The sequence below is a fragment of the Diabrotica undecimpunctata genome, chromosome 7, assembly GCF_040954645.1.
Source record: "Diabrotica undecimpunctata isolate CICGRU chromosome 7, icDiaUnde3, whole genome shotgun sequence".
NCBI lineage: Eukaryota > Metazoa > Arthropoda > Insecta > Coleoptera > Chrysomelidae > Diabrotica > Diabrotica undecimpunctata.
In genome coordinates, this window is record NC_092809.1 from 112,427,528 (window position 1) to 112,448,696 (window position 21,169).

A 21,169-nucleotide genomic window follows, 5' to 3' on the forward strand; every position below is an offset into this window, starting at 1 on the left:
CTCACTTTTTTGATGGTCCTTTAACAGGGCAGGTCTATTTGAACTTTCTACAAAATATTTTGCCGGATTTGCTTGCCAACGCGAACGTTGCTATTCGAGGGATGTATTTTCAGCATGATGGGGCACCCCCACACTTTTTACTGGCAGTGAGACAACATCTCAATAATGTTTATGGCAACAGGTGGATAGGACGTGTAGGTCCTATTTCGTGGCCTTCAAGATCCCCTGATTTCAATCCCGTTGATTACCATATTTGGGGACGATTGAAGCAACTAGTTTACGCAGTGAATATTAATAACCGACAACAATTAATTGATAGAATTATACATTATTGTAATACTATTAGAAACGATCACCAGAGTATCCGTAATTCAATACGTGAATTAACAATTCGGCAACAAAAATGTGTACAGGCTGCAGGGTTCCATTTCGAAAATCTATTTTGAATTATTTTTATTTTGTTACCATTATTGTATCTTTTCCAGTTCTAATTTATGGGTTTATCATAACTATGTACATATTTTTAGTTTTTTTTTAAATTGTTCTTCGTTATTGTTAGTAGTTACTGTTTTTTGTTGTGCAGTGACTCAGTTTATCATTTCAATTAAAATGTTTGAAATTTATAGCATTTGTTTAAATTAAGTACCTTATAATTTGATACTTCATTATGGTTGTTCTATTTTTGGTAAGATTTGATCGTTCACTAAAAATTTAATAAAAGTACAACAACATTGTCGCATATGTCGTTTTCATTGGCTATTTATGTAGTTTGAAAATCACTTATTGCATTTTAAAAAATATATATACAGGGTGTAATATTTAATACGAATCCCCAAATTAATTTTTCCAAAGCCAGTCCTGGAATTTTTTAGTTTAGCTAATACCAGTCGAATGCTTGATAGTAGTGTACTGTATCATGCAAAAATTAAAAAAATCAAATGAGCCTTATAAACACTACAGTAAAATGAAATAAATGGTCAATTACACAAATCACCCTGTTAATTAATAAAGAAGAGGAGTTGACATTTTTTAGTGGCCACATGATATGCACCCTGAGGGACTCTACATATGGTAGAAGTATGTAAAGTTCCTCATGACCCACCCTGTATATACGGCATATCCGACCACTTGTACAGATTTATTAAAGATGGTGCCATTCGTATTAATATGGCACTCTCAAATTAATTTTTCTAGCCCAAGGTTAAATAACAGACACGACAGTCCATCTCCCTGTCTTAGTCCATTTTTACAATAAAAGGGTCTGGAAGAGTCGTTTTGGATTCTGACTACACTCTCTACGCCTGTGAGTGTAAGTTCTGTTAGTTGAACAAGATAAAGCGGCATTTGAAATTCCACCATAGCCTGTAGAAGTTTTTGTTTGTTGATTGCATAAACCTCGTTATTTAAAATATGTAATCGATAAAATTATACGAGCACAAGGACATGATGTATTTAAACTTCCACCATATTATCTCGATTTGAACCCTATTGAAATGGTTTGGGCAGCTTTGAACTCCAATGTGGGAGCCAGAAATGTAGACTTTACATTTACGTCAATACAGCAGCTATCGGACAAATTTTTTCAAACATTTCCAGCGATTTTGATGATATTTGAATAAAAACTGGTATGTATATTTTTATACGCTTTTACCACTACCGTGGAAACTAATTTATTTTGATTAAATGGCTTATTATTAGCTTTCTAATTTAATAGACTTTTAAAAAAAAAGGTAAAAGAAATAATAAATTAGACTTACTCACAATCAATTTAATTTAACTAATCAGACGACCGGTTTCGCTTTCTACAATATGCAAAGCATCTTCAGGTCACGATACAAAGTTAAATAAATGCTGAAAATAATAAACCCATATTAGGGTGTTGTCTAATAAAGATAAAACAAAGATAGGTGATATAAATTATATAAATTACAGTAATTATGCCAATATTACATGTCTGTGGTTTTTCAAAATGAATAAAATGTTTAAGCAGACAAGGTAAGACCCACAAATTGGTAAAATAGTCTATTAAACTGTAATGAATTAATAAATAAACAAATAAATAAAACATTACTTACGTGCCGGTACTCTATTAATTGATGGTTGAAAGAACATGGTTCAAACTATCTTGTATTGTTGATTGGAGAACTCAAGTCAACTATTGTAATTGTTTAACAGTAAACGGGGAAGTTCTTGAGGAGACAGATTTTATCCAATGAAGTAGAGATAGGTAAATGTAATTGTTTGTTTGATGAAAGTAATGTTCTATACCATTAAGTTCTTTAAAGTTATTTATATTTATTCTGGAGATATATTTATGAAATGTGTGTTATTTATTGAGATTTTTATTTTTGTTTTGGAAGGTGACAGTTGTGAGACAATGAATAAGAATAGATGTACAAATTGTGTGGGTGTGCAATTATATCAGCTTGTAATTATCAAATTTCTTTGATGAAGTTATGTTGCAATATGTGGCAAATAGTTGTAAAGTCCAATATATAAAGTTAAAAATTAAAATTGAGACACTTTAAAACACACAGAAAACACACAGAAAACACTTTAAAAAACGGGGGGACGAAACAGACATTAAATTTAAAAAGGGGAGGATTTTAAAAGAACTACATCTCTTACTTGGAGACACTGAGTTTTTTATGTTATATATCAGATTTTAGAGATAAACTTGACAAATGTAGGTTAAAGTGTGACAGTTCTTCTTCTATTTTAAATGCTGTAAGTTAAGCTGTAAGTTAAGTTATCTAGTTTTATGAAATAAGCTAATATTAATAAATGTCTAAAAATTTTTTAATTTTAGATATCAAAGTTATTTGATGTGTTAATATTGGCATACTTTAACAAACTTTAAATAATTAGATTTCAATGTAACAATATAAATAATTGTAATACATCTTCTATGATAACTAACTCAGCTAAGTCAAAGTTACAGAACAAACTTAAGTGATTATTTGGTAATTAAATTAAATATGTACATTTGTAATCAAAATGTCTAACAAAATTACAAACTTTCTTTGAAATAATTGTTGGTGTGAGTTATCTGTCATGGTGTGTATAAATATTTTCAAATATTTATTCCAGTTCTGATATGTTAATAATTTATACACACCATGACAAAATATATCTCCAGAATAAATATAAATAACTTTAAAGAACTTAATGGTATAGAACATTACTTTCATCAAACAAACAATTACATTTACCTATCTCTACTTCATTGGATAAAATCTGTCTCCTCAAGAACTTCCCCGTTTACTGTTAAACAATTACAATAGTTGACTTGAGTTCTCCAATCAACAATACAAGATAGTTTGAACCATGTTCTTTCAACCATCAATTAATAGAGTACCGGCATGTAAGTAATGTTTTATTTATTTGTTTATTTATTAATTCATTACAGTTTAATAGACTATTTTACCAATTTGTGGGTCTTACCTTGTCTGCTTTAACATTTTATTCATTTTGAAAAACCACAGACATGTAATATTGGCATAATTACTGTAATTTATATAATTTATATCACCTATCTTTGTTTTATCTTTATAAGACAACACCCTAATATGGGTTTATTATTTTCAGCATTTATTTAACTTTGTATCGTGACCTGAAGATGCTTTGCCTATTGTAAAAAGCGAAACCGGTCATCTGATTAGTTAAATTAAATTGATTGTGAGTAAGTCTAATTTATTATTTCTTTTACCTTTTGAAATTTACTCACACAAGCAATACATTAATGATTTTAATAGACTTTTGTTTATTTTAATAATTATGATGAATACTTTACCCATACTGTATCAATTACTTGATTTTACAATTTAAAAACAAACCTCTAAAATAATAGTCAATTGCTTCTCTTGTTCGCGGTTTCAGATAAATATATTCTACTGTATATCCGGAGTAAATAATTTAAGACAATGGTACAATTATTGTAACTCTATTAAGCTGTTTAGAGTAACAATATTACAGGTGAAGATAGCAGTAATGAAGTAAAGAAGATAAAGAAGCTCAACCTTATTAAAGGAGACGTTACTTACAAAGAAGAAGAAAAAAGTATTTTTCAACAATATAATTTTTACTTTTAAAGTATTAAGGGATGTATATTCTTTATTTTTATAAGCACAAAGTTTTAATTTTGTAGTTTATATTTTGTGATTAGAATTATGTGATGTGTATTGTATGATTTAACTAAATAAATAAATAAATAGCGATAATACTTACTATTCCGAAATCCGCTTATGATTCAGTATAAAATATTCAAAGGCAATGTTAAGACCAGTAGTACTATGTGAATATATGGAAGACCACACCTGGAAAAATTCTTGACGGCTTATTTCTGAATTGGGTTCTAGAGATTTTGCTAAAATCCTAATAAAAAATATAAATTAAAACTACTTAGTACGAGTTCATTTTCAAGTTGAAATTACGTCATTGTCATTACACACTTATTTCCCATACTTTATATATACATACAGTGTGTCCGTAAAGTATGGAATAAATTCGATATTTCCTAAATGAAAAGCCTTTTTAAAAAAATCTAAAACACGTCGATTTTTAAATTTAATGTTCCACATTTTACAATAAAATTTCATTATACAAGGTGATACACATTACAATGATGACATCATCGGTTATTTTTTTTAAATTTAACATTCTTATTTTAGGATTTTTGGAGCGATAAAAATGAGCCGATTTCAAAAAAGTATAATACTCGGGCCCAATAGATATAATTTGAAAGATATGCGCTTAGAAATTAAATTATTTATTATCAAATGCAAAAAAAGTAGCCTACTTCTAGTTTTTGGTAAACTGTGATTATTTTTAGTAACGTTCAATAACAATTAAGTAGTACAATAATTGTATTAATTCGTGATTGTTCTGTATTATTGCTTAGAATTAATTTTAAGTAGAAATGAATTTGAGTGTAAAGCAAAGAATTGAAATACTCATGATAATTGGGTATGGAGACAAATCGCGAACTCAGATGGAAGTGTGTAATTTATTTAATGATAAATATCCAGAAATACCCACCACGCAGTCAACAGTAAGATTGAAAATAAATTTCGAGAAACTGGTACGGTTGAAAATGCACGCAAATCAGGTCGTCCCTCTATAAACTATGTTACAACATTAGATGTTCTACTGGCTTTTGAAGAAGATGCGCACATTTCTGTTCGTAAGGTAAGTAGTGATCTCTCTTTTCTGATGAGGCTACATTCAAATTAAATGGCGAGGTCAACCGTCAGAATTGTAGATACTGGGCAAAAGAAAACTCCAACTGGATGAGGGAACATCATACATAATACCCGCAAAAGGTAAACGTATGGACTGGCATTGTAAGAAATAAAATCAATGGACCCTACTATTTCGAAGGTAATTTAAACGGGCCAGCATACCTTCAGTTTTTTCTTTAGTTAATTTATTCTCCAGTACAATTAATCTTGGAGGTTTTGATAAAAGTTTATGGTTTCAACAGAATGGTGCGCCTCCGCATTATGCTTTAGATGTTCGAAGGTACTTGAACGAAATTTTTCCAAACAGGTGGATTGGAAGACGTGGACATTTTGAATGGCCAGCGAGGTCGCCAGACCTCAATTATTTTAGACCTTTGGATTATTTTATGTGGGGTCATTTAAAGAATCTTGTTTATAAAACGAAACCTGCAAATATTGGAGACTTAAAAACAAGAATTCGTAAAGAAATAAACAATATTTTTTAAGAAAGCATAAACAAGGTTCTACAAGAATTTGTACAACGTTTGGGTTACTGTCAAATACAACAAGGGCTACAATTCGAACATTTAAGAGTAAGTCATGTATTAATTACTGGATTACTTTCAAGTTATTTATTATAATTTATTTATAATTTATTAATATTATAAATCAATAAAAATTAATTTTCTAAGCGCATATCAAATTATATCCGTTAGACCCCAGTATTATAGTTTTTTGGAATCAGCTCATTTTTATCGATCTAAAAATGTCCTAAAATACAGGGTGCTACATTTAAAAAAAGATCCAATGACGTCATCACTGTAATTTGTATCACAAATCGAAATCAATTACTCCAAAATTATTTGCTTATGAAAATTGCTCAAAATACTAATAGCTCGAATGAAAAAGAAAATTATATATCCAAATATTTATTCAGAATAATGCAAAATATATACATAAAAATATACATAAGAAAGATATTTTGTTTTTTTTTATATATCAAATTATGTGTATATTCTACTTAAATCATCACAGATAATAATTTGTGGTTCACAATTGTTTATTAATCGCAATAACCTATCAGCACTATCTCTATATCTTCTATGACCTACTTGAGGTTGTTCGCCACTTATGTACTGTTCAATTGTTAATTCATTTAAACTTTGTTCTTGTTTTAGGGCAGAAATAAATGTCCAAATGCTTCGATGGTTAGCACTTATTTGCATTTGCAAGTCTATCTCGTACTCCATCGTAACAATTACACATAGTATGGGCAAAAAGTGGTTGACGTTGTTGACGTCCCCTGCATTGTGGCCGGCCAATCCCTGTATCTTCGAAATAATCCAGGAAAGTTTAAAACTCTGGGGAAAATGTGCTGATAGCAGAAATGATCAAAAGTATTAACCACATTATTTGTGGAAACAAATGCCGAAATTTCAAAAATAAAAAAAGCATCCCCTATGTAAAGTATCCATTAGCTCTTGTTGTACAGCATTTATCATCGCCAATTCAAAATCAGTCATAATAGTACTTAAAAAAAATTTATTTTTTGTTAGAATTTAATGTGTCTGTTCTGTCTTATTCGGTAATACATCGAATACCAGAGGAATGACCACATTATCCTTTAGTCTATGAATTTTATAGAGTTGTTCAAAAAGCGTTGGAGCTACTTTGAAAGTGCCGTCAGCATACCAATGTTGGGACTGTGCCACTACAGTAATGTTGTACCTAGTGAAAAATTCAGGATTCTATTAGATATAATTATGTCCTGGGTCAAGCAAAAGAAACGTTTTTTTTAACCTCACTCGTTTTAAATTTATTGGGTAAAATGAGATCATCTCTGTTGCTTGGATTAGGTGGGGCAACTTCTTCGACGGTTATTACACGAATGCGGCACTTATATTTTCGACTGAGATCGCACCTCCAATCTACTTTTGTGTTGCCTTTATCTCTTAACACGTACTCCATGTTTACTTAACAAAGTTATTAAAAAATGAAAACTACTTATCACCAATGGCACACAAAATACAATACATAAAGTCAAAATGAAAGATCTAATATATAACTAATAAGGAAACATTGGTAATTAACATGTTATTGGGCAGGTATGGATTTTAATTATTTTCGTAACACCTGGAAAACCAACTAATTATTCTTATAATTATTCTAATTATTCTATAATCTTAGCATCATACGAAACATGTTTTTTAAGTAAGTATCGTTTTGCGATTCCGCCGCCGCAGCGCTACGGTCGGCGTTCCGCGCACGAGCGCTGGTTACCTACATCTCTTGTCTACGCACTGACGCCATTACAGTCTGATTCTTCATTGTATACTTGTTTACTCCAGTGTTTAAGATGCCTCCAACAATCGTGAGTCACGCTGATTGTGAAGTACGGGCTGTTATACGATTTCTTAGTGCTAAAGGCGTAAAACCGATCGATATTCATCGTGAGATCGTTGAAGTTTACGGACAAAACATTATGAGTGATGGAATGGTAAGGAAATGGGTGAGAGCATTTAAAGATGGCCGCACAAATATGCATGATGAAGAACGGAGCGGGTGTCCTTCGGTCGTTAATGAAAATTTGGTGCAGAAAGTGGACGAAAAGGTGAGAGAAAACAGACGCTTTACAATTTCATTATTGTCCGACTGCTTTCCTCAGTATTCTCGTAGTGTTTTGTATCGCATTGTTACCGAGAACTTAACTTACCGGAAATTGTGTTCACGTTGGGTTCCAAAAATGTTGACGGATTTGCACAAAACCCAACGTTTAGGCAGTGCATTGACTTTCCTTGAGCAGTACCACAGCGAAGGTGAAGATTTTTTAGACCAAATTGTTACTGGTGACGAAACGTGGGTGGCCTACGTCACACCAGAATCGAAACAACAATCCATGGAATGGCGACATTCATCATCACCCAAAAGAGTGAAGTTTAAGCAAACAATTTCTGCCCGGAAAATCATGTGCACAATTTTTTGGGACAGAAAAGGAGTATTGCTAGTGGAGTTTCTGCCTCGTAATTAGACAATCAATGCAGCGTCTTATTGTGAGACATTGAAAAATCTGCGTCGTGCAATCCAGAACAAAAGACGTGGCAAGTTGAGTAAGGGTATCGTTTTGCTGCATGACAATGCCCGTCCACATGTGGCTAATCAGACCAAAGATCTCATCAAATCATTTAAATGGGAAACTCTAGATCATCCTCCATACAGCCCTGATCTGGCGCCAAGCGACTACATCTAAATACCAAACTATCATAATCCCTAATATTTTTATTGGAATACTAATAAGTGTTAGTATTCCAATAAAAATTGTCCTGACGACAATTCGGGTTAGTTAATAAAAATAAAATAAAGAAACATATCCTAAAGTTGCAGGAAGCTGGTTTTGCACCTACAAGAGCAGGAGTTAGAGAAATGGCATTCAGATTTGCGGAAGAATTACATATTTAAACTACTTTCAACAAGGAAAAAAACTTGCAGGTTTTGACTGGTTACAATCATTCTTAAGAAGAAACCCTGACTTAAGTATAAGAAAATCTGAAGGCGTATCCTTAGCAAGAAGTCGAGGCATGAACAAAAAGGATATAAGCGATTACTTTGATCTGTTAGAGCAAGTTATTCTAGAAAATGAGTTGATGGAGAAGCCCGGGAGTTTATTTAACATGGACGAAACAGGACTCCATCTGAATAATAAACCTGCATTTGTTGTAGCCCAAAAGGGATCTAAAAATTTAGCATCAGTAACTTCTTCGGAAAAGGGGAAAACAATTACATGTACCACCTGTTGCAATGCTGAAGGTAACTTTCTTCCCCCGACCTGCATATTCAAAGGCAAAAATAAAAAGCAAGAATTCGAAGACGGCATGCCCCCTGGATCAAAGGTTTACATGAATGAAAAGTCCGCTTATATAAACACAGATATATTTATTGATTGGTTAACACATTACTTTATTCCGAGAAAGCCCCTAGGAAAAGTCCTACTGGTTTTGGATAGTCATGCATGTCATTGCAACTCCGTCCAAATGTTGGAGTATGCAGACGAAAATAAGATCATTCTACTGTGTTTACCGAGCCACACTACACAGTTTTTGCAACCATTAGATCATTCATTTTTTAAGTCGCTGAAGTCACATTATTACAATGCTTGCAATTCATTTGTTAAAATGAATCCTACAAAGAAGATTAATTGCTTGCAGTTCGGCAAATTATTAAATGAGGCTTGGACAAAAGCTGCCTTAGTACAAAATGCCGTATCTGGTTTTCGTGCATGTGGTATTTATCCAGTCAACCGGAATGCAATTCCAGAGTACGCCTTTCTTGAGAGTTCAATAACACATATAATAACAAATTACTGAAATAATTACTGAAAAAATTACTCCCGGTAAAATTTTAGATAATATCTCTCCAGTACCTTCTACATCAGGTATTTCACAAATAAGAAAACGCGGTAGACAATTGGCTGCAGTCCTTACAAGCCCAGTGAATTTGGCGATACTCAAAGATTTAGATGTTAAAAAGAAAGAAACGTAAAATAAAAAAAGAAAAATAAAAAGAATAAAAGGCCTCTGGAAAAAAAGTCACGAAACTCAAGAACCAAAAGAAGATGTTTTCTGAGTCATCTTCTTCCGAAGACTCTTACGATCATATGGAAATTACTAAAGATTCTAGTGATGATCTACAAGATGAAACAAATTGTGAATGTGCCGGCTGTGGGGAAATATATTCAACCACATCGAAACAAGGAGATTGGGTACAGTGCGTTCATTGCAATTCTTAGTTTCATGAAAACTGCTCAAAATATGTTAATTTATGTGATATATGTGGAAAAGTATTGGCAAAAAAACGTGCCAAATAAAGTTTATGATCGAGCCATATTACCCTTAGTGTCCGAGTCATCTCACCCTGACACATCGGGTGAGATGGCCTTTTACAACTTTTTGTATTTTGATGTTTACTGTTTTTGTATGTAAGTATTTGGCTTAACCAACTCTGTACACTATCTTCTAATGGTATTTTAACATAAATATGTAAATATTTCAGAGCGTAGTCTTTTTGTGCTAAAAAACAGACATTCAAAAAAATGTGAGCCATCTCTCCCGGACTTACCCTATAGGTACTATTATATACGTGGAATATCACACAATTTGTCCTAATTAAAGTATCTTCCTATGTCTATATTTTGTATTATTGTGAATAATTATTTAGATATACAATTTTCTTTTTTATTCGAGAAATTTGTATTTCGAGCAATTTTCATGTCGAGCAATTGGTATTCAAGCAATTGATTTCGAGTAATTGAGCTCGAGCAATTCACTGATTACTATTGCTTTGTATCCGGTCTTTCCCCTCACTGCTACCTACATTATGCTGTTTGCACTTACTCTAGCTATCTTCCTGTGTAATTTATTTCTGTCCTCATAGAAGATTCTGCACTCGAATATAGAGTACTCGACCGTGTCCAGGGCCTACCTACTTTCCAGCCCCAGAAGGTACCGTGCCCTGTCAAAAACTGAGTGAAAAAGTAATTGGTGTCTTTATCACCGCACTTCATCCATTCTGTGATATTTGGAATGAATTCTCTCATCCAAATCGCCCTATACCCATTCTTCCTGCCACTCCATTTTGCTACTATTTCTAGCTAATATTTTCTTCTGTTCATTTTTTCTGTAAGTTTCCTTCACCAGTAGGTAGATGGATAACACACTGGCGATCACCTGTATTGCCACCGTTGATGTTGTTCTGTATGCGCGTGCTGCCCTGATTGGTACTTTTATTTGGTCTTTTTCTAGTATCATCCTGTATTTCTGAATGTTAAGTACGTGTAGAAAGACTGGTGCTGCGTAGAATACAGTAAAGTGGACCACCTCCATTAAAATTTTCCTTTTGATAGCCCCTATTCCTTCCACGTTGGGCATAATCGTTGTCAGCACCGCAGCGCTCTCCTCTGTCATGCAAATGTCGTATATAGCCTTGAACCTTCAAGGATCCTAGACTTATTGTTAATCAACACTAAATAACGCTCTAATCGAATTGCTTCCTTATCTGCATCTATCGATTCTTATTTACTGCATTTATTGCATCAATGTAACGACATCGATCCGTTTCTAGTAGAATTGTGCAAAGGTTAATTAGTTTCTCTAGCACTAAGATAGAATTTATAATTCTTTCTCGTTATTATTACTATTATAGGGCTTGCAATTTTTATATAAAATATCAACTTTCCTTTTTTAGTTTTTTTTAATTTTACCAAGTTTTCAATTTCCACTCTGGAAATCGTTAGTTATTTTAAGAACGATATTTCGATTTCCGAAGTGGAAATTGAACGTCAAAATAAACTTATTTTAAAGTAAAATGGTGGCTTATTCCCAATAAAAATAGTAAATTGTAGCCACAAAAAAATAGCTTTAGAACAATATTAGAAGTAATCAGCTTCAACCCACGTTTTCCAAATATATTGGTTTCCATCCACCAATACCGTGTCTTAGGCGAATCATGGACTGTTAATTTTATTTTCTTATCCTAATTCCACCTTTTATTTCATCCAAGGATTCTGTTAAAGGTTAGAATAAATATTAAAAAGTATTGGAGGTAAAATATACCCATGTGTAACCCCATAATCCATTATCGTTTTAATATAATTGAAAGTCAATAAAACACATGAAAATCGGTTGTTCTCTATTATTATGAGCACCATTTTTTTTCCAAAAATGCACATAATTTTTATACGATATCTAGACTTTATATAGACTTTATATAGCAAACAAGTTTTTCAAGGACTTCGAAATAGTGGTCTACAAAGTGGAAATCACTTATGGAATAAAATTGTTTGTGTCCTTATTGTAGAAAATTATAAAAAACGCTGAGCCCCTCAACTTCTAGATTTGAATGTTAGCTTTTTAAACATAAATTTAAACGTAGGGGGGCAAGTCTAGCATAGGCCATCATCTTTATTTTTAATGCAACACTGTATATATATTTTTTTCAAAAGTTACATAAAAATACTAACAAATTATTATTACATGTAAAAATATGTAATAAACTGATGTAAAATAGTAATTACCTGTATAAGTAATGTGAATCCGGTGCACATGAAAGACCAATTGAAAGGTAACGAACTTCGTGGGGTTGAATAGTATTTTGTAACCTGTTAACAAGAAAATCGTAATCCCTCTCGACATTATCACTGTTAGCCAATCCATAACAATAGGTTGTGCTTCTTATGTTTGGATTGATTCTAAAAAAAATAATATCTTCAGTGAAGTTACATTCTACCTAACATATACCATCGTTCATAAAACTTTTATATTAAAATTAATGTAGAATAGCACTTATGAACAATTACACTTAAACGTTTCCTTTATCAAATTCAAACAAATATACGATTCGATATCAAGGAAACGGTGGTTCGACTAATACTTAGGTTCATAACCCAATGTCACCACTATCGCAAAAGTTACTGCATCACGGAATCGTAGTTTTTGTTTTGACTGTGTGTGAAAGCGTGCGTGTGCGCAGATTTTAGAAAAATGAAAATACAGTAGTATCGGCCAGTGATTCGATTCTTGTTTTCGGAATGGAAATCACACAACGAGATCAAACAGCGCTTGAACGCTATGTACGCTGACTCTTTTCTCTCGATGGAGATAGTCAAAGATTGGTTTAGCGAATTTCAGCCTAATTGCACGTAGGTTTTTGATTAGAAAACGGCTACCACGGGACAGTACCTCAAAAATCCGAATAGGTCATATCCTGCATGAAATTCTGGGCATGAGAAAGTTGTTGGCGCGATAGGTGACGCGTTTGCTCACACCATATAACAAGCGCAACCGTGATATCACTTTAGAGCAGTTATTTACTGCAAGTGAAATCAGAAAGAATTTCTATCTATTTGTATATATCAAAGTTATAGGAACAGTCCAAACAGAGGACTTCACCTGGCGAACATCTATCCTATAGGCCGGAAAGCTGGTGGCCTCCGTTTGCTGAAATTCACAAGGAGTAATCAAGAAACAATGAGTATCTTTGCGGCTGAACATGACCTAATCGTGCCAAACACATTTTACAAACTACCACTTAGTTTTTTATTTAACAAAAGATATCGAAATCGTCTCAACAGTGTTAAAACCTACCCAGGCGCTGATGTTCAATCTGACCACAATCCTTTAGTGGGCGTGTATAGAACCAAGTTAAAGAAAACACGCGGAAAAACTGTAAAATAACATGACATGAGAAAACTGAAATATAGTGAAGTTAAATAAACATTCAGCAAAACAATAAATAGAAAATTCAAAGAAATCGATAATACAACGTAAAGCACAGAAGAGAAGATAGAATCCCTTAATAAAACGATAGACGACATTAAAGACAATTTTATGAAAAACGAAGAAGGTAAGAATAAGACATGGATGACGATAGAGATTCTGCAGCTGATGGAAGAAAGAAGGAACAACAAGGACAATAACTCTATGTATAAAACATTTTAACGAGATATACAGAGAAAGATCAGAGAAGCGAAACAGAAAGAACTGGAGAAAAAATGCCAAGAAATCGAAATTATATTAAGTAAATACGACGACTTCGATGTGCATAAAAATGTAAGAGAAATTACAGGCAAATGTAAAAAGAAGAGTAAGTAAACTTGTTTATGACAACGGAGAGGTAATCGTGGACAAAGAGAGTATTGATAATATCTGAAAAAATTACAGACGAAATTTATTTTTTGATGAGAGGGAGAACCAGTCCCCAATACCTAAATGGAAACTACGGAAATACGGAAACAGGACCACCTATACTAGTGGCAGAAATAAGAGCAGCCATAATATCACTAAAAGAAGTGAGAGCTCCAAGACCAAACGGAGTACAGTCTGAATTTTTTAAACTTATTGATGATGAATCTTTAAGAATACTATGTAAAATCTTCAATAATATCTATGACACAGGCAATATTCCAAAAGATTTGCTAATTTCAGAATTTATAACGTTACCAAAGAAACAGGGAGCGAAAAAGTGTGGAGAATGTAGACTAATAAGTACCATACACTAAAACATATTTTTAAAATTATACATCGCAGAATATACAAGCTATGCGAAGAGAGAATACAAGACGGACAGTTTGGATTCATGAAAGGCGTAGGTACGAGAGATGCACTGTTTAGTCTACAGGTATTATTCCAAAGATGCAGAGATATGACTTGCGATATCTATACCTGCTTTGTGGACTACCAAAAAGCATTTAACACAGGTCAACACCGAAAAATGATAGATGTTCTAGTAAAAGCTCAAATAGATAATAAAGCCACAATAAGAACAAATCTTGGAGATGAAATGACGGAAGCGATCCAGATTCTGCGAAGCGTTAGACAAGGATGTATACTTTCACCTATATTATTCAACCTATTCAGAGAAAATATTTAGTGAAGTCTTGAACAATTGCGAACATGGAATCCGTTTAAATGGAGAACGCCTAAACAACATCCTTTATGCAGATGACACCGTTATTTTTGCAAACAGTTTAAACAGTTTACAGCAACTAATAAACAAAGTAAATGAAGTAAGTGAAAGATTTTGACTAAAAGTAAACATATCAAAAACTAAATTTATGGTCATCAGTTAAAATAAAATGACGTCCAACTGCTTATCAAGAATACACCAGTGGACCGAGTAAAACCGTTTACCTATCTTGGAACAATAGTAAACAAACAATGGGATCACTCCTAAGAAGTAAAATGTAGAATAGAGAAGGCTAGGAGTGCATTCAACAGCATGGCCAAACTCTTTAAAAGCCACAACCTTAATCTGGAGATAAAAGTAAGGCTCCTACGATGTTAAATCTTCTCGATATTATACTACGGAGTTGAATCCTGGACACTTACTGAAGTGATGGAGAAAAAATTTGAAGCCTTCGAGATGTGACGGACAGGATAACCAACGAGACTGTACTACGAAGAATGGGGAAAGAGAGAGATGTGATGTATATGATTAAAAGGAGAAAATTAGAATATCTTGGACACATAAGGGAGGAATTGGGAGAAGAAAAATATCATGATTAAAAAACCTGAGGAAATGGTTCTACACAACAACAACTAATCTATTTAAAGCATCAGTTAATAAAATAATTATAGCAAGAATGATCGCCAATATTCGAAACGACTAGGCACCAACAGAAGAAGAAGATCAAGAAGGGGGACAAAACGTTCACGGTTCTAGTCTTTCTTCTCTTTCACTATTACAACGCACCAACAGACACCGCCGATCTCACCACGTCAAATTAGTCGAATTGTGCGAAAAACTTCTGCCCTATCCACTGTATTCTTTAGATTTGGCCCCGTGCGATTTGTTTTTGTTTTCGAACTTAAAAAAGTCACTCGCCGAGCAGAAATTTGAAGAGTGCTTTGCAGTCCTCGAGAAAAAGTACTTTTCAGACGAATTGAAGAAGTTGGAGCATCGCTAGGTTAAGTGTATTGAGTTAAAAGTAGAGTTGAGAAATAAATCACCACTTTTTTTAAATTTTCGTTTTTCTTTTGTTGTCTAAGTATTGATCAGACTACCTCGCAAGCCTTAAAAGTGCTTGTACTTCAAAAAACGATAATTATATTAAAAGAAAAGACAGTTAAGATTTGATTTTACGTACAGTGACTGTATATTCTCTTATATGTATTTTATCCTACTAGAATTCATCAGAGCGACTAGTACAGAAGCTCTAAAAGTAAAATCAAATATTTTTTGTCAAAAGATTTGTCTTTTTGTCTTTTTCATCGTCTGCTTTACCTTTCAATTTATAGAAGGCACAAATCTGAAGTTTGGTTTCGTCAATTAAGAAATCTTCGGATTTCTACGTTGTGATAATTATATTGTTCGATTGCTTTCTTAAACTTATCTTGAGATAGGGGATGAAGATATAAAAGCAGCACAATCATTTTGTGATAAGCAGTGGATATTATTCTAATAGATATTTGCTAAAAATTAAGTTAATTACAGTAGAATTCTATACATTTAAAACATTTTTGTCTCTTGTATTTCAACGTATAATAATTATTTGTATTGGAGCTTTTTTAATCCGTGATACTTACAGATGGATTATTATCATTATGATATTCCTAAATGTTGGAATGGTCATAAATTACACACATCAAAATAATCTAAAGGGCACCTATATTAATAGCTTTAAATCAGTGTTAGCTGTAAATATAAAAATAAATTTATGTTTTTAATCGTTTTTGTTGTTTTGTCGATTATTGTACCAACTTCGACGGTAATGCTAATGAGAATGGCTTTAAAAAATTTAACAAAACTTCAGTATGCGTTTGTTGTCTATAAGATAACAAATAAAATTTCTTTATTGGTACTTGATTTTCGATGTCTATATTTAGTTTTGCAATTGCCAATAATGAAGAGACATAATTTAAATCGCAAAACCCAGTGGCGTGCTATCGGGATGTTTCAAGCTGGCGGAGGGCAAAGATACTTTGCTGAGGTCCTCCACGCGAACAGAAGTGTCATTATAGCACTGTAACTGTATCACAATTACAAATGAGGCTGCAAAAGACCCATCAGGTGTTTTTAAGTGGTCAAAACATTGGAAATATACTGCATGAAGTATGGTTAAATGCTCGAAGACCTGTGATCGTGCCTGTGTTATCCAGATGAAATCGCGCTCATCGACCGCAGTGGGCACAAAAACACGCAAATTGGGTTAAATGTGAGTGAGTCTTTACGTTGTTTACAGATGAGTCCCGATTTGGATTTGCACCAAATACAAGACAGATAAGAATTTGGAGACGATCTGGCAATGATGAACGATTGGTCACCGTACAAGAGGTTCATAGACAGCAAGACGGCAGTGTAATGGTATGTGGTGGCATCACCTCTTGGTAGAAGAACCATTCTCGTTTGCCTGGAACGGTTTATAAATGCAACAGACTATCGCGATAATATTCTCGAACCTATTGTATCCTTTCCATAACTAGTCCTCAATTTTAATTAATGCACGACAATGCGCTTCCGCATACTGCCAGGGTCGTGCGAACATTCTTCGAAGATAATGAAATTAAGGTTCTACCATGGCCTGCACAATCGCCAGATTTAAAACCAATTGAGCAGATATGGGACATATTGGTCAAATGCAATTTACGACAAAATATTGCATTCAGTACAAGGCAGCAACTGTTTGAGGGCCTTTCAATGAAGTGGAACATAATACCGCTACAAGACATTGACCATCTGATCATGCATTTGCCTTACAGATGTAGGAGGGCCAGGTCGAAAAAGAATGTCATGGCTTAGAAACCTGAGAGATTGGTTTAACAGATCCTCTGCATTTTTTTTCCGAGCTGCCGTCAAAAAAATTACTATAGCCAATTTAATAGCCAACGCTCGGTAATCGAGCTTGGCACATAAAGGAGAAGATGTAGGACAGCAATCAACAACCGTGGAGGTCATATACTATGCTAACTTAACCTAAATATTACTTTGTTGAGAGTTGAGGTGCAGAAAATTAATTTTTTTTTTGTGTTTCCATTGTTTGACTTATAGGGTTCTTTTTTAATTTTGTTAAGAGCTATTTCGTTAATTCTAAAAAAAATGTTTTATTTTATATGTAGGACACTTGTTTATAATTCTTTATTAAAAATATTTTAACTAAATTATTTGAAATCCTTCTGTAATCTAGTATTTGGTTTTTGTCCCCTAGATTATTTTGATTTATTTAAAATATTTTCAAAAAACAGTCAAAATTAAAGTGATTTTTACCTAATGTATGGTACGTTGTTTGTAGAAATGTTATTTGTACTGGATAGTCTAGGTTGAAAACTAAATTCTAAAAAAATAATTAAACAGTAAAGAATTACCTGATATTTTCATCTCTGAGATCGTCAAACAATCTCTTACTTTCGTCAATGCACTTTTTATAACCAAGAGAACAAGCAAAGTCCCAGATCTTAGATAATTTAATAGATGTTACATGATCAACATCGTTCCAGTTGATACTAGGAACTTTGTCAGCTAAATGTTCCATAAGCTCTAATAATAAGTCATCCAAATCATCTGTTACCCTTGATTCTCGGCCCAGCCTAAAACAGTAAAGTTCTAATTGCCATGCAGTATATAAGGGGTCTATAGTAAAAGCCACAGTTAGAATGCAGTGTTGGTCTTACGGCGCGCAGCGATGCCGCCCATGTCGGCACAGTGGTAGGTGTATGGTAGTTTGGCGATAGGCAGAAATCAGGATCGTACGCGCTTCGTTTTAAAAATGTTTACTCATTATTTTAACTAAGTTAAATAGGAGAATAAACAAAAAAAACAAATTAGTTTTATTAAAAATGCTTGTATACCTAAAATATCTTATTCCTCGTAAATAATTATATACATATATACAAAAATGCAATTAGTTTACCCTACACGACACGATAAAATACACAAAAATGATCATAACTGAAATGTACTGTACGTACAGACTAAAAAAACAAATGAGCATTAAATCTGAGATATTTCTAGTTGATTAACGCTAATCGCAATCCATATCTAAATCGTGTTCATCCTTTAAATCATCTCCTATATTAAAATTATCACCTGTTCAATATCTTCCTGCCAATTGTTCACCGCAACCATTTTTTCTTCTACTTTCTTGATGTGGTTCACATAATTATGCCACTGCTCTTTAGATACGCGTTGGTAAGCTTCTTTTATCAACCGTTCTACAGTTTTTTCTTTAAAATCGATGTGGTTTGAAGCCACATACCTTTTATCTTGACTCCACACACCTCTTAACTTGTCTCCACACCATCTCAATTGGGTTGAGCTTGCAATGGTAAGGCAGTAGTCTCAAAATCTTAACGTCATATTTTCCGCAATTGTTTGAGTTTTGTATTTGTCCTACTCGTCTTTAAATGCTGACGCAGTATGCAGTAATTCACTTCTTAGGTAATCTTCCTAGAAGAAAATGTTCTTTTCGATTTGCCAATCCTTGATTTGCCTTTTGTTCCACAATTTTTTTGGAAAATCAAATTTGCAGGGATGGTTTATCCAAAACGACAACGTTTTCTTTATCTTTCGGCAAGTTTGGAATTAACGTCTTCTTAAATCATTCTTCTTATAGTTTCCCGTCCATTTCGTCGTAGTAATGACCGGTTCCCTTCTTGGCCAAGAAAATTAATTCGGCCCATGCCACAAAACCAGTTTTGCTTCCAGCATGAAGAAGAACAAACCGATGATCTCTTTGAGTTGTAGCTTTAGTTTGTAGCTCTAGGAGAAGAAAATGTTGAAGAAACGACAGAAGAAATTGAACCTTTAATAAAAAATTTGCCAGGATGTGACAAATTTAACCAAGAAGAGCAGGACATCATTGATCTTCATCCAGACAACTTGAACGTATCAGACGACGAAGATGACAACTCAACAGACAACAGGCAGCACAAGACCGCTGACGAGATTTTCAATGAGTTAGAGGTAAGAATTTCATACGATAGGCCTAATTAGTTAGGAACACGACTAGGTTCTTAATTTTGTTATTGACAAAAGAAAATAGAAGATTTCTTTAAAAAAACATGTTAAACTTGTTTATTTTTCTTAATTTTACAACTTAATTCTGTATTTATTTATTAGAAAACATTACGAAATCATCTCATAGTATTTTTTAATACCATTTTTGACCAAGAATACTATGTAATTTGATACAAGAAGAATACAAAAAACAATGTAATTTTTAACCGAAATTCTTATTATCCGAAACGGGCCTCCCTCTCCCCCTCCCCCCCCCCCCCAGTTATTTCAGTTAACGAAGGTTTTACTGTATATTTGTTTCGTAAAACTGAAGAAGGCATTCAATAGGTTCAAATAAAAGGATTCAAAGTTCAAAATGATGATGAAAATATATACTTGAACAACACAGTAAAAGAAGAAAAAGGACTTACCGCGCCATTGAGGCTGATAATGGAAAAAGACAGAGAGATTATCTTCATCATGGATGAAATATAGTCAAGATAAAAAAAAGGATAGCAACTTTAAACAATCTGATATTAAGATGACGGTATAGTTATATCTCAAAGTGAAGATGATTTATCAGGTATGCTTTTCCAATTTCGATCTCTGTGTACGTATATTTTATAATATAAATAATAAGCAACTGCATAAGAATAGAAGAAAAGTTCGATAGGCTCAAACGAGTTTTGGGCAAACATTTAAAACAGGATCTACATTTATTTGTATTTTATAACAGTTACACAGTAACAGTAACACTGTAAAGTGGGTGATTCGACGTGCGAGCCATAATACCGCGGTTTTAAGAACGACGGTTTTACTCGCGGCTCGTTGGTGGTGATCGACTAGCGAGCAAAACAGTCATTGTCAACCGTCCACAGCTAACATATCGTGTTCAACTAAAAGTGAAGTTTTATGTTACCTCGCTATAGCATACTACGAAATTACAACAAAAAAAGCGGAGACGGCCCTAGACGTAGGTTATTTAAAAGTTTAACATATGCGGTAAGTCGAGTTGTTTTGTTTTTGTATACTGGCGATGTACATTACCATAAACAAACAGTCTCGTAAACAATATATAAATTCTAATAAAAAGTCCAAAATCTAATAAAAAGGTACAAAAATCCGGATATATAAGAACCATAATACGACCAGCAGTCGCGTATGGAAGCGAAACATGGACGCTAACAAAAAGAGAAATAAATAAATTGCTGTTGTGGGAACGTAAAATTCTTCGAATGATATATGGCCCTTGCAGACACAGCGTGACAAACGAATGGAGGGGCCGATACAATAACGAGCTAGAGTCTCTATTCGGAAAAGAAAATCTAGTCAGATATATAAAGGCCAATAGACTCAGATGGGCAGGGCATGTGATACGCAGTAACGACAATCGCCTTATAAACAATGTGTTCTGGGAAAGGCCAGAGGAAAGAAGGTCTGTAGGGCGGCCTAGAAAAAGGTGGAAAGAT

At 33.5% G+C, this 21,169-nt stretch overlaps 2 protein-coding genes across 2 annotated transcripts in view; one reads left to right on the top strand and one right to left on the bottom strand.

The window, feature by feature from the left end:
• Window positions 1-21,169, top strand: part of LOC140446600 (uncharacterized) — a 204,139-nt gene that overhangs the window by 71,158 nt on the left and 111,812 nt on the right. The window contains exons 14-16 of the mRNA XM_072539171.1: window positions 8,706-9,497; window positions 16,951-17,072; window positions 19,455-19,667. Of these exons, the coding sequence (XP_072395272.1) occupies window positions 8,706-9,497; window positions 16,951-17,072; window positions 19,455-19,667 (1,127 nt within the window). The remainder of the gene's footprint in view (window positions 1-8,705; window positions 9,498-16,950; window positions 17,073-19,454; window positions 19,668-21,169) is intronic.
• The window catches only part of LOC140445720 (aminopeptidase N-like), a 69,236-nt gene that overhangs the window by 8,611 nt on the left and 39,456 nt on the right, over window positions 1-21,169 (bottom strand). Inside the window, exons 10-12 of the mRNA XM_072537999.1 lie at window positions 18,071-18,292; window positions 12,286-12,459; window positions 4,228-4,374 (exon numbers count right to left, since the gene is read on the bottom strand). Of these exons, the coding sequence (XP_072394100.1) occupies window positions 4,228-4,374; window positions 12,286-12,459; window positions 18,071-18,292 (543 nt within the window). The remainder of the gene's footprint in view (window positions 1-4,227; window positions 4,375-12,285; window positions 12,460-18,070; window positions 18,293-21,169) is intronic.